Here is a 23,288-nt window from a genome sequence, read left to right on the forward strand (position 1 = left end):
TTGCTATGCAAGTTAGCCAATTGTTGCAATTCCAGAAATAAACATTAGCATTATATAGCATGAACTCGCAGACTGTTGGCTATGCAAGTTAGCCAATTGTTGCTTTGTTGCAATTGGCTAACTTATATAGAAAAAGTCAGCTAGCCTCAAATGCTACATAATGCTAATGTTTACAAAAATGGCTAACTTGCATAGTAAAAGCCAGCTATCTTAAATGCTATATAATGCTAATATTTATAACAATTGGCTAACTTCACTTGCATAGCAAAAGTCCACTAGCCTCAAATGCTATATGATGCTAATGTTTACAACAATTGGCTAACTTGCATAGCAAAAGTCTGCTAGCTTAAATGCTATATAATGCTAATGTTTACTAGATCACTTCTGGTCCGCACCAGACTTTTGCTATGCAAGTTAGCCAATTGTTGCATTGTTGCAATTCCAGAAATAAACATTAGCATTATATAGCATGAACTCGCGGACTGTTGGCTATGCAAGTTAGCCAATTGTTGCTTTGTTGCAATTGGCTAATTTATATAGAAAAAGTCTGCTAGCTTAAATGCTATATAATGCTAATGTTTACCAGATCGTTTCTGGTGCGCACCAGATTATTTTTAAATTAAAGTTCAACGCATTAAGTGGTACTAATTCGATCACTCGATTTTTCGAACTAAGTAGTTGATAGAGTCATCAACTACTAAAGTAATCAACAGCTGCAGCCCAAGTCAAAATAAAAGCATGTCATTCTGTATGTACAGTTTGACTAAGTGACAACGTGCCTGTCAGGCTGAACGGATCGGAGCCCCCAAGGTGAGCCGCTTACGGCCCACGGGCCGTACATTTGGCAGAATCTGGAGTCAAAAAACACTTTTTCATGAATATCATTGTGATGTACTTCCTCCAATGCTTTATTTCTATTTGCGAAAAGTCAATTCAGACATCAAGCGGAACTTTTTTTCAAGTTAAATACCACTGAACTGTACCTGCCGAACGTTGCCCAGGTGTGATATCACTTTCCAACTTGCAAGTAGTCTTCTGTCACTCGTCCCCTTAGTTTGAAACGAACCGACCGACTTCGTTATTGCTTGACAAATGAACTGGAAATGGGAAAAAGTTGCTAGCTAGCTAGCGACGTCGGGGTCAGCCGGTGCCGTGGCGACCGCTCTCGAAGACTCCTTTCTTGAAGAAGGAAGACAACTCGCAGACGGAATGTTTGGACAGGCGCCAGGCGTGCTCGGGATCCTCCGACGTGTCGGCGGCGTACAGCGGCGAGCCCGATGACGTTGTCATCACCGCAAACAAATTCCTCAGGTAATGCTGATACAAACACAAACAAACAAATACACGTGAGCGTGTAACACAGGGGGATTTCACGTCACGATTTTTGGTCACTTCCTGTTGATTTTGTAGCATTTACGGGTCACTTCCTGTTCATTTTGGGTTTTAGGGGCATTTCAAGTCATTTCCTGTTGATTTTCGGTCCCTTACTGTTGATTTTGGGGGCATTTAAAGGTGACTTCCTGTTGATTTTGGGGCATTCATGGGTCACTTCCTGTTGGTTTTGGTGCATTTACAGGTCACTTACTGTTTATTTTGAGTTATTGGGGCATTTCACGTCATTTCCTGTTGATTTTCGGTCCCTCCCTGTTGATTTTGGGACATTCATGGGTCACTTCCTGTTCATTTTGGGTTATTGAGGCATTTATGGGTCACTTCCTGTTGATTTTGGGGGCATTTACAGGTCTTTTCCTGTTCATTTTGGGGCATTTACGGGTCACTTCCTGTTCATTTTGGGGCATTTACGGGTCACTTCCTGTTCATTTTGGGTTATTGGGGCATTTCACATAATTTCCTGTTGATTTTCGGTCCCTTCCTGTTGATTTTGGGGGCATTTACGGGTCCCTTCCTGTTGATTTTGGGGGCATTTACGGGTCACTTCCTGTTGATTTTGTGGCATTTCACGTCATTTCCTGTTGATTTTCAGTCACTTCCTGTTCATTTTGCGGCATTTACAGGTCACTTCCTGTTCATTTTGGGGCATTTACGGGTCACTTCCTGTTCATTTTGGGGCATTTACGGGTCACTTCCTGTTCATTTTGGGGCATTTACGGGTCACTTCCTGTTCATTTTGGGGCATTTACAGGTCACTTCCTGTTCATTTTAGGTTATTGGGGCATTTCACGTCATTTCCTGTTGATTTTCGGTCCCTTCCTGTTGATTTTGGGGGCATTTACAGGTCAATTCCTGTTGATTTTGGGGCATTTACGGGTCACTTCCTGTTCATTTTGGGGGCATTTACGGGTCACTTCCTGTTCATTTTGGGGGCATTTACGGGTCACTCCCTGTTCATTTTGGGGGCATTTACGGGTCACTTCCTGTTCATTTTGGGGCATTTACGGGTCACTTCCTGTTCATTTTGGGATATTGGGGCATTTACGGGTCTTTTCCTGTTCATTTTGGGGCATTTACAGGTCCCTTCCTGTTCATTTTAGGTTATTGGGGCATTTCACGTCATTTCCTGTTGATTTTCGGTCCCTTCCTGTTTATTTTGGGGGCATTTACAGGTCACTTCCTGTTTATTTTTTTGTCACTTCCTGATGATTTTGGGGAATATATGGGTCACTGTTGGTTTTGCGTAACTTCCTGTTGATTTTGGGTTAATGGGGTTTTTTACGTCACTTCGTGTTCAGTTTGGGGAATTTGCGGGTCACTTCCTGTTATTTTCTGGCACATATGGGTCACTTTCTGTTGATTTTGGGGCATATATGGGTCCCTTCCTGTTGATTTTTGATCATTTACGTGTCACTGCCTGTTGATTTTGGGTTATTGGGGCATTTCATGTCACTTACTGTTCATTTTGGGGCATCTACGGCTCACCTGTTGATTTTGGGGTCAGATAGGGATGACTTCCTGTTCATTTTTGAGCATTTACGGGTCACTTCCTGTTGATTTTGGGTTACTGGGGCATTTCATGTCACTTCCTGTTGATTTTTGGTCACTTCCTGTTCATTTTGGGGCATTTACGGTCACTTCCTGTTCATTTTCAGGCGTTTACAGGTCATTTCCTGTTCATTTGAATTTGTTGTTGCACCAGAAATCCGGTGTCATGGGGGAAATTTTACTTTGCATTACTCTTGTAACTCATGGAAGAAATTTTTGCATTTTCCTTGTTAACTGTCATTAGACGTCCAATCCATCCAGTTCTTGTGTTTTCCCAAGATCAATTCTCCTCTTTTATGAACTAAGAGCACAATCGAGCGTCAAGAATCCCAATTGACGGCAGCCCTGGTTACCTCCAGTCGGTTCCTTCGTTCATCCACCATCCTTTCGTCTTTGTTTCCAAATATTTTCTTGGGCGGGAATTCTAAAGTTGCCAGCTGAAAGAAAAAAAAGAGGACAAACATCCATCCCATCATCGTGGCCATACCGGCGCACATTCGTCTGCGCCACCCACCTGAGGATATTTCAACTTGAGGCTTTTGTGCATCTCCCGAAAGCGACTGTAACGTCTGAACACAGTCCACGTGTCGTCTTTGACGCTCATCTGCAGCACGGCGAACGCGACTTTTCTCAATTGACGTCACGCGACGTGACGAGAGGCGCGCGCCTACCTTGACCTCGAACTCGAAGTGCTCGTCCTTGCCTTGACCTCGCAGGACGTAACGAGGGATGTTGATGCGGATTCGCTCCTCGTCGGCCGCGGGAGGAGGCGGTGGCGGCGGCGTATCTGCCACGCGATGGCAACGCTGAGGAACACAGAGGAGTTATTATTGATTATTATTAGTTATTATTATTATTATTATTATATATGAGTTATTATTAGTTATTATTAGAATTGGAGTTCGTGACATCATTTGCTGGATGACACTTAATGACATCTGTCATAAGCATTCAGGAATGTCCATGATAATGTTGTGTCATGTCATAATTATGATGGTCTAATGATACCGCTGTCAAATAAAGTGTTCCCTATTAACCCAAATAAATCAACAAATAAGCCGCATTGGACTATAGGCCACAAGATTCAAAACGAAGGAAAAAAAGTAGCGCCTAATAGTCCGAAAACTACGGTAAATATCCACTCCCGATTCATGCGCTAATAACCAGCGATAAGAAGCTAACTGTGAACAAAGGTTGAGCGGGTTATTTTTTGACATTTTGATTGGAAGTTCTATTTGGATTTAACCTGAGGACCCACCTGTGGCGATTCCCAGGAGAGCGACGGCTCCGTCACGCTTCCATTGGGAAGCGCCATCTGCCGTAGCCTCCGCCGAACCTCCTCTTCGATGTAAGCGTTGATCCTGTTTAGAACAAAGTGTCCAAACTTAGCGGGGACTTTTCTGTACTTACCACGTTCCTAGGCGTCGTACCCGTCTTCCGAGAGCTCGCGCAGAATCCCGGCGGGCTCCTCAGAGCGTTGCTTCTCCTCCGCCGGGAAGTCGCCGAGGCGTTCGTACACGCTCGCCCGCGACCGGTTCGGCCCCCGGCGCCCAATGTCGGCGGGAAGGTTCCGGCGGTACTCGGATAGGTCGCTCATAGAAAGGCTGAAGGTGGACAAAAGGCCGCTCTGACGGAGCATGCCGAGAGATTAGATCCGTGCCGCCGTTCAGTGTGCGTCATGTGAAAACGCATGTACGTAAAACGTGTTTGAAGTGTTGAAGTTAATTTTCTGGACTATAAGACTATAATGGAACGTGTAACTCAACGATACGGAAAATGACTGCCAAAAGTCATCAATTCCCTTCTGTAACAGCAGAAGGCACTGTTCATTACGCAAAGGCCACTGGGGGGTGAGGTGACATCAAATTTTGAATGGAGACATAGCGTTCGTCATTGGCCCCGCCTGGTCCAAATGGACTGGACATCTAGCGCCGTCGATGGCAGCTAAAGAGTTAACAAGGAAGTGACCCAAAATCATCAGAAATAAACCCAAACTCAACGGAAAGTGACCCGGAAATGCCCTAAAATCAACAGGAATTGTTAAAAGATGTACAGGAAGTGGCCTGAGAATGGCCCAAAATCTGGAAGTAACCCAAATTCAACACAAGGTGAGCAGGTAATGCCCTAAAATCAACAGGAATAGATCAAAAATGTACAGGAAGTGACCCGGGAATGGCCCAAAATCAGGAAGTGACCAGGGAATGCTCTAAAATCAACAGGAATTGATCAAAAACCAACAGGAAGTGACCTGGAAATGACCTAAAATCTCAGGAATTGCTCAAATAGGTACAGGAAGTGAATGGCCCAAAAACAGGAAGTTACCCAAATTCAACATGACCAGGGAAAGCTCAGGAGTGACCCGGCAATGGCCCAAAATCAGGAAGTGAGCCAAAAATTCAACAGGAAATGACCAGGGAATGCTCTAAAATCAACAGGAATTGAACAAAAATCAACAGGAAATGAACAAGAAATGCTCTAAATTCAACAGGAATTGATCAAAAACCAACAGGAAGTGATCTGGAAATGAGCTCAAATCAACAGGAATTGATCACAAATGTACAGGAAGTGACCCAGGTATGGCCCAAAATCAGGAAGTTACCCAAACTTAACAGGAAATGCTCCAACATCAACAGGAATTGAAAAAAAAAAAAAACAACAGGATGTGACCTGGTATGGCCCAAAATCCGGAATTGATCAAAAACCAACAGGAAGTGACCTGGAAATGACCTAAAATCAACAGGAATTGATCAAAAATGTACAGAAATTGACCTGAGAATGGCCCCAAAATCAGGAAGTAACCCAAATTCAACAGGAAGTGAGCAGGTAATGCCCTAAAATCAACAGGAATTGATTAAAAAAAAATGTACAGGAAGTGACCTGGGAATGGCCCAAAATGAGGAAGTGAGCCAAATTCAACAGGAAGTGACCAGGGAATGCTTTAAAATCAACAGGAATTGATCAAAAACCAACGGAAGTGACCTGGAAATGACCTAAAATCAACAGGAATTGCTCAAAGAAGTACAGGAGGTGAATGGTCCAAAAACAGAAAGTTACCCAAATTCAACATGACCAGGGAAAGCTCTTAAATCAACAGGAATTGAACAAAAATCAACAGGAAATGACCAAGAAATGCTCTGAAATCAACAGGAATTGATCAAAACCAAACAGGATGTGGCCTGGAATGGCCCAAAATCAGAAATTGATTAAAAACCAACAGGAAGTGATCTGGAAATGACCTAAAATCAACAGGAATTGTTCAAATAGGTATAGGAAGTGAATGGCCCAAAAACAGGAAGTTACCCAAATTCAACATGACCAGGGAAAGCTCTTAAATCAACAGGAATTTAACAAAAATCAACAGGAAATGACCAAGAAATGCTCTAAGATCAACAGGAATTGATCAAAAACCAACACAATGTGACCTGGAATGGCCCAAAATCAGGAATTGATCAAAAACCAATAGGAAGTGATCTGGAAAATACCTAAAATCAACAGGAATTGATCAAAAATGTAGAGGAAGTGACTCGGGAATGGCCCAAAACCAGGAAGTTACGCAAACTTAACAGGAGATGCTCTAAAATCAACAGGAATTGATTAAAAAAAAAAAAAAAAAAAAAAAAAAAAAAACAGGATGTGTCCTGGGATGGCCCCAAATCAGAAATTGATCAAAAACCAACAGGAAGTGACCTGGAAATGACCTAAAATCAACAGGATTTGCTCAAATAGGAACAGGAAGTGAATGGCCCAAAAACAGGAAATTACCCAAATTCAACATGACCAGGGAAAGCTCTTAAATCAAAGGGAACTGAACAAAAACCAACAGGAAATGACCAAGAAATGCTCTAAAATCAACAGGAATTGATAAAAAAAACAACAGGATGTGACCTGGAATGGCCCAGAATCAGAAACTGATCAAAAACCAACGGGAAGTGATCTGGAAATGACCTAAAATTAACAGGAATTGATCAAAAAAGGTAGAGGAAGTGACTCGGGAATGGCCTAAAATCAGGAAGTTGCGCAAACTTAACAGGAGATGCTCTAAAATCAACAGGAATTGATTTAAAAAAAACAAAAAAAAAAAACAACAGGATATGTCCTGGGATGGCCCCAAATCAGGAATTGATCAAAAACCAACAGGAAGTGACCTGGAAATGACCTAAAATCAACAGGATTTGCTCAAATAGGAACAGGAAGTGAATGGCACAAAAACAGGAAATTACCCAAATTCAACATGACCAGGGAAAGCTCTTAAATCAAAGGGAACTGAGCAAAAACCAACAGGAAATGACCAAGAAATGCTCTAAAATCAACAGTAATTGATAAAAAAACCAACAGGATGTGACCTGGAATGGCCCAGAATCAGAAATTGATCAAAAACCAACGGGAAGTGATCTGGAAATGACCTAAAATCAACAGGAATTGATCAAAAATTTTAGAGCTGAAACGAATACTCGAGCAACTCGAGTAACTCGAGTTTAAAAACTGATCCGAGTAATTTTATTCACCTCGAGTAATCGTTTATTTTGACAGCTCTAAGCATCACGTTTTGCTCGGACTACTTTTAATGCGGGACAACGCGCTGATGTCACGTGCGTAGAGGAAGAAGCAAAAAAAAAAAACTTACTGCAGCCGACAACCGCTACAAACGACGCCGACGTTGCTAAATACTAGCCCGCTCATGCTACGTTAGTTGCAGGTGGCGTCCAGTGAGTCTCATAGAGATCACATGTATGTTGAACTAGATGCGCAATGACAGACTAGGCCGCGTCTGGGCAGCGTTAGCAAACAGCCGCCATCTTAAAGCAGTAGAGCGCTAAGCGCTAATAAAGAGCGCTAAACGCTAATATACTGTATAAGATTAACGTTACTGTCACTACTAGCTCACCTTACGTTAGCACTGCGGAGGGCTAGGTTTCAATTAATTAAGACCGCTTTCGATGCGTGGCTAACGTGTCTTACATACAGGCTATAACATAACATAGCGTTGTGGAGTGATGAGCATGTCAAATAAAAACTCAACAATGCTAACTATCAATTTTAGCTCAGTAATCATTGCTGGATAAAACACCAAGTAGCACTAGTCCCTGATGTGCTCCAATACAGCCTGTATCATACATTTATTCTGAACAGTGCAAAAACTTAAATCCTATCAGGACTTACAGTTTAGACTAACTTAAAACTTAACTAGAACTTAAAAATGGCTTGACACAAATAGAAATTTAATTGGAAAACGTAGGAAAAAATCCTAACTTTTAAGTGATGTGTGTTATCAAGCGTAAAGGCATTTTTAGGTGTGTTTATATATATATATATATATATATATATATATATATATAAAAATAAGATCTAAAGGTTTTTTGAGTGAAAGCAGTGAATTAGTCATTTTTTAAAATTCTAGTTACATCTGAGATGCAATTGTTGGCTGTTTTCAACAATATACATCAAAAATAAAGACATTGATTGACTGAAAATGATAAAATGTCTTGTTTTCTCATGTATATCTATAATTGCTCTTCACCTAAAAATATATTTGTTTTATCCGATTACTCGATTAATCGATAGAATTTTCAGTCGATTACTCGATTACTAAAATATTCGATAGCTGCAGCCCTAAAAAATTTACAGGAAGTGACCCGGGACTGGCCCAAAATCAGGAAGTTACCCAAACTTAGCAGGAGATGCTCTAAAATCAACAGGAATTGATTTAAAAAAAAACAAACAAAAAAAAACACCAGTATGTGACCTGGGATGGCCCAAAATCAAGAACTGATCAAAAACCAACAGGAAGTGATCTGGAAATGATCTAAAATCAACAGGAATTGATCAAAAATGTACAGGAAGTGACCCGGGAATGGCCCCAAATCAGGAAGTTACCCAAATTCAACAGGAAATTATCAGAAAATGCTCTAAAATCAACAGAAATTGATAAAAAAACAAAAACAAGAAGTGACCCGGAAATGCCCCAAAATGTACAGGAAGTGACCCACAATGAATTCATTGGCTGCCACTAATGGCACTAGACGTCCAATCCATTTGGACCGTGAGGAGCCAATGAATGAAACAATAAGTTAGCGAGAAAGTGACCCGTAATGACCCTAAAACAAACTGTGCTGATCTAAACTCAAGTCACCTTGCGTTTCTCGCGCAGCTTGGCCGCTTCTTTGGGATGGTTGAAACGGAAAGTGTTGCTCCTGCCCAGCAGGAGCACGGCGCCTAAAGGCGAGAGCGCGGCGTAACGTCAAGCCGTCGGCCCGCTTCCGAGATTCGGCGTCTGACCTTGATTGAGGCGCGTGGGAGCGTCCACGCGGGTCCCGTTGACGGAGCACGGCGCGGCGCCCAGCGGCACCAACGTCACCGCGGCGCCTCGCTTCTCCAACACGCAGTGCTCGCTCTCCACGTCCGCGCCGTGAAGGACTGCGGGGCGAGGGTCACGCCTGGTCAATGCCGCGACCGATACGATGGCGGTACTTTACAAATAAAATTCCGGGACTCGCCGATGTCTTGCTCTGTGGCCGCGTCCTCTCTGCCCACGTACGTTCGTCCCTCCTGACGTACACACAGACAAGTTGTAGCAATGGTTTGGGTGCCACGGCGTGGGATTTGCAGACCTTGAGGTGGTAGAGGATGATGCCGGTGCTGAGGAGGTCGTCGTCGATGCCGATGAGGTGCGGCAGCTCCGAGTCCAGCACCACGCCGATGCCTTCCTTGCGTAGTGCCAGAGTCTCCTCCTGGGAAGACACACGCAAGATGGTGGCCAAATAGACGCGCCAGAAATGGGGGGAAGCAAGATACCTTGAGGATATTCTGAGTTTCGTTCCACTTGTTGGTCCACTCTTTGGTCAGCTCCAGTACCTGCAGGCGGGAACACGTATGCATTTTTTTTTCTTTCAAAAAAGTTCACTCAAAAGGAGTTGGGTCTAGCGGAAATTTTGGTAACATGTACACATCTGTATTTATTACGGTTATTGAGATACTGTATATTGTACACAAAATTCCAAGATGTCTGCCCAAAACTACATTCTTTCCTTTATAACTTCAGATGCATTGATTTTAAGCTGCATAAATGTATTAAAGTTGAATATAAAGTTGGGTCTTGCAAACATTTTGGTACCATGTCCATGTCTGTATCTATTACGGTTCTTGAGATACTGTATATTGTAAACAAAATTGACTGACTCTGGCTTCGTTCTGGTGTAGCTCCTCCTCCATGCTGAGTGCCGTGGGTGAGTCCAGCAGAGCCACCTGAAATACACACCAGTGAGCAAGATGGCATCACAGGTACGCGTCAACGCGCACACTCACCTGGTTGCCCTGAACCAGCAGAGCTTTGAGTCGAGCAATTTCCGCCCGCAGTTCCCGGATGAGCCTGACGTTGGCGTCCTCGTTGACAGTGGGCTTGTTGACGATGTTCTTGGCGCGGTTAGCGTAGCGTAGTGTGCTCAGCGTCTCGCCGTAGTTGACGTCGGCGGGGGACACGGCTGATGGAGAAAACGCTTGAGAGTCAGAAGTGGGGCTACTGTCAACTCCGAGATGAAGCAGATAAGAAGTGATTATATTTTGGGGTCGTGAGGTCAGGTCAAAGGTCACACATCCAAATAGAATTTGCATGTGTTCAAGATGACAAGAACAATTAATGGATTATCATAACATTTGCAGGATATGTTTGTTAAATAATAAAAAAAAAAAAGATTATATTTTGGGGTCATGAGGTCAAAGGGCCACATTGAATCTATATGTTTGTATTCAAGATGACAAGAATTATTAATTGATTATTATCAAACATGCAGGAAATGTTTATTATATGAAAAGAGGCAATTACATTTTGGGGTCATGGGTCAAAGGTCACAGGGAAAACTTGAATTTGTGTGTGTCTGTTCAAGATAAAAAAGGACTAAGGGATTATTATCAAACTTCCAGGATATGTTTCAAATATAAAATAGAGGTTATTAAATTTGGAGGTTCTGAGGTCAAAGGTCACAGGTACAAATGTAATTTGTTTGTGTTCAAGATAAAAACCAATTAAGGGATTATAATCCAATTTACATGATAAATTTGTACTATGAAACGGAAAGAACTGATTACAATTTAGCATCATGAGGTCAAAGGTTAGAGGGCCAAGATTGAATTTGTATGTTTGTCTTCAAGATAACAGGAAAAAATTAAGGGAATATCAAATTTACAAGATTTATTTGTACTATGAAACAGAAGAGTTGATTAGAATTTAGCATCATGAGGTCAAACGTCAAAGATACAAATTGAATTTGTATGTTTGTGCTTAAGATAACAGGGAAAAATTAATGGATGATCAAATTTGCAGGATATGTTTGTAATATACAACGGAAAAATTGATTACAACTTTGAGTCATGAGGTCAAAGGTCAAAGATACAAATTGAATTTGTGTGTGTTCTAAATAACACAATAATGAATACAGACAGTATTCTGAAATACAAAGAAGATGTTTGTAATGTGAAACAAAACAGGTGATTCAATTTTGGGGTACAGACGTCAAAGGTCAATGGACCAAATTGAATTTCTATGTTTGATAACAATGAATTAAGGGAATAAAATCAAATTTACAAGATATCAAGATATGTTCGTTGTAAGAAACGGAAGAGTTGATTACAATTTAGCATCATGAGGTCAAAGGTTACAGGGCTAAAATGGAATTTGTAAATTTGTGTTCCAGATAACTGAAAAATTAAGAGATGATCAAATTTGCAGGATATGTTCGTAATATGAAATAGCACAGTTGATCAGAATTTAGAGTAATGAGGTCAAAGGTCTAAATTACAAATTAAATTTGTATGCTTCTGTTCAAAATAACTCAAAAATGAATACAGACATTATTATGAAATATACAGGATATGTTTGTAATGTGACCCAAAAGAGGTGATTCAATTTTGGGGTTCTGAGGTCAAATTCAATTTGTATGTTTGATAACAAGAACGAATAAAGCTACTATAATCAAATTTAGAAGATATGTTCGTTATATGAAACTGAAGAGTTGATTACTATTTGGAGCCACGAGGTCAAGGGTCACTGGGACAAATTGAATTTGCATGTTTGTGTTCAAGGCAACAATAAGGAATTAAGGAATTATAGTCAAATTTACAAAATATGCTCATTATATGAAACTGAAGAGTTGATTACTACTTTGAGGCACGAGGTCAAAGGTCACTGGGACAAATTGAATTTGTATGTTTGTGTTCAAAGCAAAAAGAACAAATGGAGGAATTATAGTCAAATTTACAAAATATGTTATATGAAACTGAAGAGTTGATTACCATTTTGAGCCACGAGGTCAAAGGTCACAGGGACAAATTCAATTCGCATGTTTGTGTTCAAGGCAACAAGAAGGGATGATGGCATTATAGTCAAATTTACAAAATATGTTCGTTATACGAAAACTGAAGAGTTGATTACTATTTTAAGCCACGAGGTCAAAGGTCACTGGGACAAATTCAATTTGTATGTTTGTGTTCAAGGTAACAAGAACGGATTACGGAATTAAGTCAAATTTACAAAATATGTTCGTTATATGAAACTGAAGAGTTGATTACTATTTTGAGCCACGAGGTCAAAGGTCACTGGGACAAATTGAATTTGCATCTTTGTGTTCAAGGCATAAAGAACGAATGGAGAAAGTATAGTCAAATTTACATAATATGTTTGTAATATGAAACTGAAGAGTTGATTGCATATTAGTCATGAGGTCACAGGTCAAAGATACAGTGTTTGTTACAATGTATGTTTGCATTTAGGAAAAAAATTAAGGGATTATTATCAAAGTTGCAGAATGTAAAGAGGTGATTACATTTTGGGGGCCAAAGAACCCAATTGGATATGGCTGCTTAGGCCGAGGTTTCCTCTTCTTCTTTATGACAACTCATGATTTTTTTCGTTGAATTTTATAACTCCTGTCCACTTTAGAGTTACGGTTTTACTTACTGGCGATCATGATGGTCTTGGAGTTGCCGCCCAGACTGTCTTTTAGAAGCCACGTCAGCACAGAGTCTCTGTAGGGCACGAAGACTGACTTCCTCTTCTGGTTGCCGTTGGCGACGGCGTCCTGCGAGAGGTCGGCTGCCGAAAGAAACGTAAAGTTCAGACGAGCGGCGGAGACCACGGCAGGCGGGTGGAGGTTTCGCGCTGACCGAGAGCCGAGATGACGTTGCCGAGCGCGACCAGCGACTTGTTGATGTTGCCGCCTTCCTTGAGGCGGACGCCGGTGGCTCCGGAGGCGTCGGCTCGTTCGCTGCCGGCCAGGTCCACCAGGTGGATCTTGCTCAGCGTCTCACTCGGCATCTCCGCGTCGAACTTTGCCTGAGAAAAACGGCTACCACATTCAACAAAACAACTGATTCTGCTGTCAATTTCAATGAGTTTATCACTAGTAGGCGTCCAATCCGTTTGAAGTGAGAGGGTGGCAGTGAATGAACGCTCATCCTAGTTAGATAAATTTTATGTGGAGGATTAGACGGACCTGCGTGAAGTTGACAGTGAAGATGGCGTGCGAACGGCTGCTGACGTCGTTCATGCCGGTGCTGGCGGTGGTGCGTTTGATGTTTCCCGCCTCCATCAGCTCCTCCACATCGCTGTAGTTCTGCACCAAATGCTTGGATAGTTCTTGAGCACAAAAAGGCAAGCCAGACAGTCGGTTCAATTTTGGGCTCAATGAGGTCAAAGGTCACAGAGGCCAGAGAAGGGATCCTGCCTTAACTCAAGAACCGGTCAAGGGATTATTATCTTGCAGGATTTAGTTGTAATTTGAATTGGAAAAACTGATTCAACTTTGGGGACTTTAGGTCAAAGGTCAAAAGATCCCCCCCAAAAAATTCACGATGACTTAAACAATGAGGTATTATTACGAAATTTGCAAGATGTATTTGTAACATTAAAATGGAAAAGCTGATTATATTTTTAGGTTCAAGAGGTCAAAGGTTGCAGAGGTAAAAAAAAAAAAAAAAGGACTTCATGTTAACGCAAAAACAAATAAAGAAACTTGCGAGATGTATTTGTAATATGAAACAGAAAAGCTGATTACATTGTGTGGACATGTGAAGTCAAAGGTCACAGAGGCAAAAAAATGAATTTCAGGACTCAAGAACGAATAAAGGGATTATTATGAAACTTGCGAGATGTATTTGTCATGTGACATGGTAAAGCTGGTTGCATTTTAGGGTTCTAGAGGTCAAGGGTCGCAGAGGTAAAAAATTTAACGCAAGAACGAATAAAGGGATTGTGGAACTTGCAGGATGTATTCGTAATGTGAAACGGAAAAGATGATTACATCTTTGGGTTCAAGAGGTCAAAGGGCGCAGAGGTTAAAAAAAAAAAAAAAAAAGAAATTTCATAATAACTGAAGAACGAATGAAGGGATTACCACTAAATATGCTAGATATATTTGAAATATGAAATTGAAAAGCTGTTGTATTTTGGAGACTTGAGGTCAAAGGTCTATCAAGAACGAACAAAGGCATTATTATGAAACATGCATGATGTATTTGTAATATGCAATGGAAAAGCTGATTCCATTTTTGGGTTCAAGAGGTCAAAGGTCGTAGAGGTGGGGAAAAAAAAAAAAAAAGAATTTCATGGTCACACAAGAACGAATAAAGCGATTATCATCAAACTTCCAGGATGCATTTGTAATATGACACGCAAAAGCTAATTACAATTTTGGGTTCAAGAGGTCAAAGGTGAGAGGGAAAAAAATAAATACATTTCATGACAACTCAAGAATGAATGTAGGAATTACCACCAAACATGTAGGATATATTTGGAATATAAAACAGAAAAGCTGATTAAATTTTGTGGACTTGAGGTCAAAGGTCGCAGAGGCAAAAAATGATAACTCGTTAACAAATAAAGGGATTATTATGAAGCAGTACTTGCAGAATCATTTTTAATATATGAAATTTGGATGTATTTTCTTTTGACTTAATCCAAACAAAAAAAAAAAAAATCTTAATCTTTGTAAAGAATTTTTTTTTAAATTTTGCGGTGGTGCACGTTCCTGGCCTGACCTTCTACGTAGGGTCCATCTTTTGGGTGCTCCCTAACTCTCAGGTTGTACGTCTCCATTGACTTCCTCCTCAGAAGGTCCCTGACGCGCTCGTTGTAGATCTCCAGGTAACTAGAACCACAAAAAGATATTGTCATGACGGCTTGTTGATGTTCTAACACTCGCTGCCGGTCCTCCCGCTTCCGGGAGTTTAGTTCCATCGATACCACTGCGGGCTCACCTGACTTCTGCTCTGAAGGACGCTTCGTCACGTCGGGCGGCGTCGGCCACTCGGCCGAACAAACCCTCGCAGATCCGCGGGATCAAGCCGGCGTCTCCCTGAAGCGCACACAGTGAATTGATACGTGCCTAATTCATTAAAACCGGGTCGAACGGCAGCTATCCAACATTAAACGTGAATGAAATGAACCCTGCTGACTTAAGGGCTTTTCCTGGTCACTTCCTGTTCATTTTGGGGAATTTCCATATCACTTCCTTTTATATTCAGTCACTTCCTATTGTTTTTTGGTCACTTCCAGTTAATTTTGGGACAGTTTACAGGTAACTTCATAAAGTATTTACAAGTCACTTCCTGATGGTTTTGGGTCACTTCCTGTTGATTTTGGGGTCACTTCCAATTAATTTAGAAGCTTTTACAGGTGAATTCTTTTTAATTTTGGGCCACTTCCTGTTGATTTTAGGTCACTTTCAGTTAATTTGAGGTCATCTACAGGTCACTTCCTGTTGATTTTGCGCCATTTCCTATTGATTTTAGGTCGCTTCTGGTTAGTTTGGGGACATTTACGGGTCACTTCATGAAGCATTTACAAGTCAATTCCTGATGGTTTTGGGTCACTTCCAATAAATTTTGAAGCTTTTACAGATGAATTCTTGAATTTTGGGTCACTTCCTGTTGATTTTAGGTCACTTCCGGTTAATTCTGGACCATTTACAGGTCACTTCATAAAGCATTGACAAGTCACTTCCTGATGGTTTTGGGTCACTTCCAATTAATTGAGAAGCTTTTACAGGGGAATTCTTGTTAATTTTGGGCCACTTCTTGTTGATTTTAGCTCACTTTCAGTTAATTTGGGGTCATCCATAGGTCACTTCCTGTTGATTTTGGGTCACTTCCAATTAATTTAGAGGCATTTACAGGTGAATTCATGTCGATTTTGGGTCACTTCCTGCTGATTTTAGGTCACTTTCGGTTCATTTTAGGCCATTTACATGTCACTTCCTGGTGGTTTTGCGCCATTTCCTATTGATTTTAGGTCACTTCTGGTTAATTTTGGGACATTTATTGGTCACTTCATAAAGCATTAACTCAATTCCTGATGGTTTTGGGTCACTTACAATTAATTTTGAAGCTTTTACAGATGAATTCTTGAATTTTGGGTCACTTCCTGTTGATTTTAGTTTACTTCCGGTTAATTTTGGGCCATTTACAGGTCACATCATAAAGCATTTGCAAGTCACTTCCTGATGGTTTTGGGTCACTTCCTGTTGATTTTGGGGTCACTTCCAATTAATTTAGAAGCTTTTACAGGTGAATTCTTGTTAATTTTGGGCCACTTCTTGTTGATCTTGGGTGACTTTCAGTTAATTTGGGGCCATGTACAGGTCACTTCCTGTTGATTTTGGGTCACTTCCTGTTGATTTTAGGTCACTTTCGGTTAATTTAGGGGCATTTACAGGTCACTTCCTGGTGGTTTTGCGCCATTTCCAATTGATTTTTAGGTAGCTTCTGGTTAGTTTTGGGACATTTACAGGTCACTTCATAAAGCATTTACAAGTCAATTCCTGATGGTTTTGGGTCACTTACAATTAATGTTGAAGCTTTTACATATGAATTCTTGAATTTTGGGTCACATCCAGTTAATTTTGGGTCACTTCCTATTAATTTAGAGCCATGTACAGGTCAGTTCCTGTTAATTTTGGGTCACTTCCAATTAATTTAGAGGGCTTTACAGGTCACTTCCTGGTGTTTTCGGGCCAATTTGAAAGCTTCCCTGAGGTTCTCTCTAGTAGATGTCATATCCGTTTGGAACGGCAGAAACGTGAACCGTTACGCCAACTTACCGGATTTCCCATCATGGTGTAGGACTTCCCCGATCCCGTCTGACCGTAGGCGAAGATGCAGGCGTTGTAGCCTTCAAAAGCCGCCTTCAGCACATCGGAGCCCAAATCTCGGAAGACCTGGACGAACGTGACCGCCGGCCTGAGAGCCCGCTCGCCAAAACCTGGAGAGGCTTTACCTTCTCCTGCGTGACGAAAGCGGAGCTCCCCGAGTCGGACGAGTCGTAGGAGAAGTCATACGTAAAGGTCTTGGCGGAATCCCTGCCGGGGTCGCCTTCGGAGAAGAGCTTTGGGGTGTGGAGGACAATCAAAGTAAGGGGTGAGCGTTGGAAGCGACGGATCCCACGCTGAACGAAACCGGTACGGCACCTTCGGGTTGATGATGGAGGTTTTGCTGCCGTCCATCTTGATGATGCGCTTGGCCATCAAGTCCTTCTCCCTGCAGGCAAACCACTCCAAAGTTGACTTATTCAATAAGAATTAGTATCAGGAGCCCAAAGAAGTGGTAAGACTAGTCTTTAAACAAGTGTCATCATCTCGCTATTGTAAATATGCGACATTTAAATCCCAATACAGTTTTGGAAATAAGTTTCCTTCGTGGTTGTTAGCATTGTCTAAAGAAAATGCGAGAAACCAGGCTGTTTCTTTATCGAATAAACTCACCGTCTGTTCATAGGTCGAACCCGGACAGCCACCCGAACCGACGCCATGGCTCATCCCGTTGTTCGGTTCCCAAAGTGCGCTCGGCTGCTATCGGGCAAACGATGAGATAGCGGCAGCCACTTTAGCTAGCCGCTAATAGCAGTGAGAAGAGATAAAAACAAAACGTACCCCGCCGGAAGCATAGAGTAGCTAAAAAAAACAAAACGAGACGTTCCCGCCACGGAGAGGGGACGTTATAGTGTCACGGTTCGGTTCGGAAAACCGACTCGTTTCGGTGCCGGAGGACAAAGTGAAATTAAATGACAGCCAAATTGGCTGCCTCCCTAGCCTCTGATTTGCCAATGTGAGCCCATGTGACATAAACAGGAAAACTACTATCTTCTTCGCAGAAGACGTCATGTTAAACGCATGCGGAGGCCGTCCTCGTGGTACGCTAGCGCCGCGAGTGGTGAAAACGGGGAATTCAAGCGGCCCGTTAACTTTACTGGACAGTATTTTTTTTATTCAGGCGTGATGGTACTTACCGGTAGAGGGAGCCAGCGTACCAATGCGAGTACTTGAATCATTACTCCAAGCTTTCTTGGGGCTTTTTGCGTCATGTCATTCAATGTACACTTGTCGATAAAACTGCATCAAAATACATATTTTATCGATATTTTTCCTGTCTGCAGCCAAGGCATATTCTCTCCATCCTTCATTTTATAATATTTTTTTATACAGTGTAAAATTAAATTGCAATTTTGAAAAATGCCTCACATTTGGTCCAGTTTTACACAAGTTATAATATACTGTATATACTATAAAAATGTTCAATTTTACAAGAAAATAACCAGAAAATTGCATTTTTTCCCAAATAAGAACGTCAACATTTTAGTAATATATATATATATATATATATATATATATATATATTTTTAGTACTGTCTTCTTTAAAAGAAACCATCATTTTAGTGAACTTCTTCACAAGTTATACAGTAGTACATAATATGAAAATTTTGCATTTTCACAAGAAAATAACCAGAAAATTAAAACAACAACAAAGTCATAATTTCAGTTATATTATTATCAATAATAATTTGTAATTTTAGGAGGGAGAAGACATCATTTTTGGTCCAATTTTTCAAAAGTTATAATACATAATGAAGAAAATGTTGCATTTTGCAAGAAAATAGGTAGAAAATTGCATTTTTTAACAAGATCAATGTCATCATTTTTGTAATTTATAAAAATAAATAAAATAATTTGTCATTTTACGAGAAAGCAAGCATTTTTGGTAAAAATTTTCACGTGTTATACAATATAATATATATAAATGTTGAATTTGACCCAAAAAAATCTGAAATTTGCATTTTTAAAAAAATGAAAAGTCAGAATTTTAGTAATACTGTTATTTTAAATAATTGTTTATCTTTTTGAGAGGAAGAAGGCATCATTTTTCGTCCAATTTTTCCAAAAGTTATATAATTTAAAAATGTTGCATTTTTCAAGAAAATAGTCAAAAATTAGCATTTTTTAATAAGAAAAAGGTCAAAATTTTAGAATTATTATTAATAGTTTGTCTTTTTAAAAGGAAGAAGGCATCATTTTAGAACTTCACAAGTTATAGTATATAAATGCATTTTCACTAGAAAATAACCAGTTATTTTATTATTATTGTTAATAATAATTTGTCATTTTAAGAGGAAAAAGGCATCATTTTTGGCCCAATTTTTCAAAAGTTATAATTTCAGAATGTTGCATTTTACAAATAAAATAGAAGAAGAATAAAAGTTTCATTTTTTAAACAAGAACAAAGTAATCATTTCAGTCATATTATATATTTTTTAATAATAGTTTGTCTTTTTAAGCGGAAGAAGGCATCAATTTTGGTTTAATGTACTCTAATTTTAAAAAATTAAAAAATTAAAAGTTGCATTTTCCAGGATAAAACACAGAAATTTGCATTTTTTCATCGGACCAATGTCATCAGTTTTGTATATATATATATATATATATATATATTTTTTTTTTTTTTTTTTTTTTTAACATTTTTAAGAATAATTTGTCATTTTAAGAGAAAGAAGGCATCGTTTTTGGTCAAAATGTTCACAAGTTATAATATCGAATATATTAATGTTGCATTTTCCAAGACATTTTTTAGAAATATTATTATTAATGATAATTTGACATTTTAAGAAGGAATCATTTATGGTAAAAAATTTCACAAGGTACAATTGGATTTTTTAGCATTTCAGCAATACAAATTTATTACAAGTACATGATATATAGTATATTCTTATTCATTTTAATAATAATTTCTAATTTTAAGAGGGAAAAAAGCATCATATTTGGTCTCAGTCTTTTTAAGAAAATAGACAGAAAAAGATAGCACATCTGCTTCTTTTGTTCATGTTGTAATTTGTCCAAAATATAAACAATTTAACACACACATACACAATTTCTTGGATTTTTTTTTTTTTTTTTTTTGTAATAGCTTTCAAATGCTCAGGTGTCCCTAATATTTGGACCGACTGAGTTAAAGCTACACACAGTAACAAGTGTTACTATTAAATAATGCTAATAATCACAGTCAATTTGCACCCCACAAAATGTAACATTGAAGAAAAAAATGCTAAATTAGCATTCGCGTCATACCACTAATTCGTTCTACAGAAAGGGGGCGTCCTAAACACAAAAGCAAACTGCACAACATTAAAGTTAACTCATTGGCTTCCCTGTCTAAACGGAATGGACGTCTATCACCGTCAATGGCAGCCAGTGCGTTCGCGTAGAATCGCAGGAGTTAGCTCGGTAAGGTCTCCACACGGATCAGGAAATAAATGTTGTCATAAAACTAGAGCTGCGTATCCATAGTCATCTTTAATTCGTCCGAAAATGGATTGAACTTTAGCACCATTGATGGCCGCCAATGCAGATCACTTCCTGTTGGTTTTGAGGCATTAACGGGTCACTACATGTCCATTTTGGGTCACTTCCTGTTGATTTTAGGTCACTTTCGGTTCATTTTCGGTCATTTACAGGGCACTTCCTATTGATTTTGGGTCACTTTCTGTTGATTTTAAGGTCACTTCCGGTTAATTTTGGGTCATAAACAGGTTACTTCCTGTTGATTTTGGGGTCACTTCCTGTTAATTTAGGGGCATTTACAAGTCACTTCCTGGTGGTTTTGGGTCACTTCCAATTAATTTACAGGTACAGGTGATTTCCCGCTGATTTTGGGTCACTTCCTGTTTATTTTGGGTCACTTCCAGTTAATTTTAGGTCATTTACAGGTCACTTCCGGATGATTTTCGTTCACTTCCTATTAATTTAGAGCCATGTACAGATGAATTCCCAATTATTTTGGGTCACTTCCTGTTGATTTTAGGTCCCTTCTGGTTAATTTTGGGTCATTTACAGGTTACTTCCTGTTGATTTTGGGGCATTAATGGGGCACTTCCTATCGATTTTGGGACACTTCCAGTCGATTTGGGGGCATTTACAGGTCACTTCCTGGTGGTTTTGTGTCACTTCCTTCTGATTTTAGGTCAGTTCTTGTTAATTTTGTAGCATTTACAGGACACATCCTGTTGATTTTGGGTCACTTCCTGTTCATCTTCAGGCATTTACAGGCCACTTCCTGTTCATTTTGGGTCACTTCCTGTTCATTTTTGCCCATTTACGGGCCACCTCCTGTTGATTGTGGGTCACTTCCTGTTGATTTTGGATCACATAAAATGCTCTGGATAAGTGTCCCATTTGGGAGAACAAATACCGTAGTCGTGGTTTACTTCCAGATGGGTTTGGTACTACCGCTCCGACTGCTAGCTTTGACGCTATGCGCTCTCCGCGGAGTGCGGCGCTCCTCGCCGGACGCTAATTTACTCTGCTTGACCGACGCGTGTCGAACGAGGGCGGCGGAAGGTGCTAACTCATCCCTCTTAGTCCGGCAAGATGAAGCCACTGTGCTGCGGGCGAAGCCGGGGACATCGGACGAATCCCTGCGGGCTGGCGAACGCACGCCGCCGTTTGCTGACGCCACGCGGGCCGAGCGGCACATCTTCTCCTCGGGCGCCGGCTTGGGGATGTTCCTCAGTGGGTCGGCGGCCGGCTTATTGACCGAAGCGATCTTCCTCGGGTTAGCTGAAGCACACGGGGATCCAGCGACACCGCTCCGTCTCTGGGCTTCAGAATCATCAGGAGGTTTTTGGCGCCGCCCTCTCGGCGGGGCTCCTCGGTCTGGGGTTGTCCCGGCCGGGCGGCCGACGGCTTTCCGCGCATTTTGGCTTTCGCTGTCGGTTAACGTTCGCACGACGTTACGGCGTGCGACGTCTCTGCCGTCACGTAGTGGACGTAGTGGTCCACCCCTGCATCTATGAGTCTCTTTTGCCAAGGTGACGTCTGAGATCAGGGTTCCTCGCTCCGTGACGCCCACCGGGAGAGGGTCAGGAGTAGCGAGCTTTCCGAGGTTGTCCGCTCGGGAGACGACGGAGCGGTCCGCTTCGTCAGAGTCCGGGGAGTTCGACACTAGCTTCCCACTGGACGACGGGGTGTCCAAGGGTAGTGAGGTGTCTTCATTCGTGGAGGAAGCGGCGTCTAGAACCTCTCCTAGAACTACGTCATCGAGAGTCTCTGACAGTCGTCTTCTCTCTGGTTCCGGTTCGGGACATATGTTTGGATTCTGCGGGTCGGGAACCAAAGTTAGCTTCTCTATGTTGATGTTCACTCGACCGTTAAGGGCATGCTGGTCGTCGGAGAACCCAGCGAGGGGGCCGACGAGTTCGCAGGTCGTAGAGGAAACGGAGCTAGTCTCAGTCTCTGTCGTCAAAGGATCTATTGGCGCTCCCGGAAGCGCGTCGTCGAGATTCTCCAAAGGCAAACTTCTCTCTGGTTTCGGTTCAGTCCCAAAGTTTGGATTCTGAAGGTGAAATGCTTGTGGACCGGGAACCAAAGTGAGCTCCTCTACGCTAATGTTCACACGGCTGTTAAGGGCACACGAGTAGCCGCTACCGTCTTCCAACCGGTCTTGGTCTGCGTCGGGGAACCCGGCGAGTGGTCCGACGGTTCGGCAGGTCATGGAGGATTTGGGATCTATCGGCACTTCCTGAAGCGCGTCGTCGAGATTCTCTGAAAGCGGTCTTCTCTCCGTTTCCGGTTCAGTCCAAAAGTTTGGATTCTGGAATTGAAACGATTGCGGACCAGGAACCAAAGTGAGCTTCTCTACGTTGATGTTCACGCGGCCGCTAAGGGCACGCGGGTCATTAGAGAGGGGGCTTTCGGCACCAGCGGCACTTTTGCGTCCCGACCGGGGAAGGCTGTTATAGAAAAGCTCTGGGTAGCCACGCAGTTCTTGGTCTGCCACGCGTCGTCTGGCGCCGGACAAGCGAGCCGGCGACGCGCGCGGACTACCGGAGCGCCCACGTAAGAAGTCAAGGAGAGCTCCCTCATTGAGGGTCCCCACGTCGTTCTCGCTCCCGCTTCTGGCCAACGCCCCGCCGGCCGTCTCCAACCATGCCATCCGCTTTCCCTCCAGCTCCTTGAGGCGACGCCGCTCGGCCGCCTCCTTTAGCTCACGCTGCGCGTTGTCCTGGAGAAGAAGAGGAAAATTCAAGGCAACTTTTC

At 41.6% G+C, this 23,288-nt stretch overlaps 2 protein-coding genes across 2 annotated transcripts in view; both read right to left on the bottom strand.

The window, feature by feature from the left end:
- Window positions 1–863: 863 nt before the first annotated feature.
- Window positions 864–18,045, bottom strand: kif16ba (kinesin family member 16Ba). Its single transcript, XM_057842396.1, has 22 exons — window positions 17,688–18,045; window positions 17,394–17,463; window positions 17,204–17,311; window positions 17,028–17,144; window positions 15,187–15,284; window positions 14,968–15,077; window positions 13,425–13,567; window positions 13,096–13,264; window positions 12,890–13,024; window positions 10,243–10,418; window positions 10,117–10,182; window positions 9,733–9,792; window positions 9,549–9,668; window positions 9,435–9,486; window positions 9,217–9,354; window positions 9,071–9,153; window positions 4,371–4,567; window positions 4,199–4,301; window positions 3,612–3,746; window positions 3,455–3,544; window positions 3,294–3,377; window positions 864–1,317 (listed from the first exon to the last, which is right to left on the bottom strand). The coding sequence occupies exons 1-22, from the start codon at window positions 17,732–17,734 to the stop codon at window positions 1,141–1,143; spliced, it is 2,478 nt and encodes an 825-aa protein (XP_057698379.1). The 5' UTR covers window positions 17,735–18,045; the 3' UTR covers window positions 864–1,140.
- Window positions 18,046–20,089: 2,044 nt separating this feature from the next.
- The window catches only part of fhdc1 (FH2 domain containing 1), a 43,067-nt gene continuing 39,868 nt past the window's right edge, over window positions 20,090–23,288 (bottom strand). Inside the window, exon 12 of the mRNA XM_057843371.1 lies at window positions 20,090–23,253. Coding sequence (XP_057699354.1) covers window positions 21,454–23,253 — 1,800 coding nt within the window. The 3' untranslated portion in view covers window positions 20,090–21,453. The remainder of the gene's footprint in view (window positions 23,254–23,288) is intronic.

This window comes from Corythoichthys intestinalis, chromosome 8, assembly GCF_030265065.1.
Source record: "Corythoichthys intestinalis isolate RoL2023-P3 chromosome 8, ASM3026506v1, whole genome shotgun sequence".
Classification (NCBI taxonomy): Eukaryota; Metazoa; Chordata; class Actinopteri; order Syngnathiformes; family Syngnathidae; genus Corythoichthys; species Corythoichthys intestinalis.

Coding starts and splice junctions, on each gene's coding strand:
- kif16ba (XM_057842396.1), bottom strand. CDS start 17,734: ATGGCGTCGGTTCGGGTGGCTGTCCGGGTTCGACCTATGAACAGACG. Junction 13,025..13,095: donor CAACGTCATCTCGGCTCTCG/GTCAGCGCGAAA, acceptor TTCTTTCGGCAG/CCGACCTCTCGCAGGACGCC. Junction 3,378..3,454: donor TCAAGTTGAAATATCCTCAG/GTGGGTGGCGCA, acceptor TTTTTCTTTCAG/CTGGCAACTTTAGAATTCCC.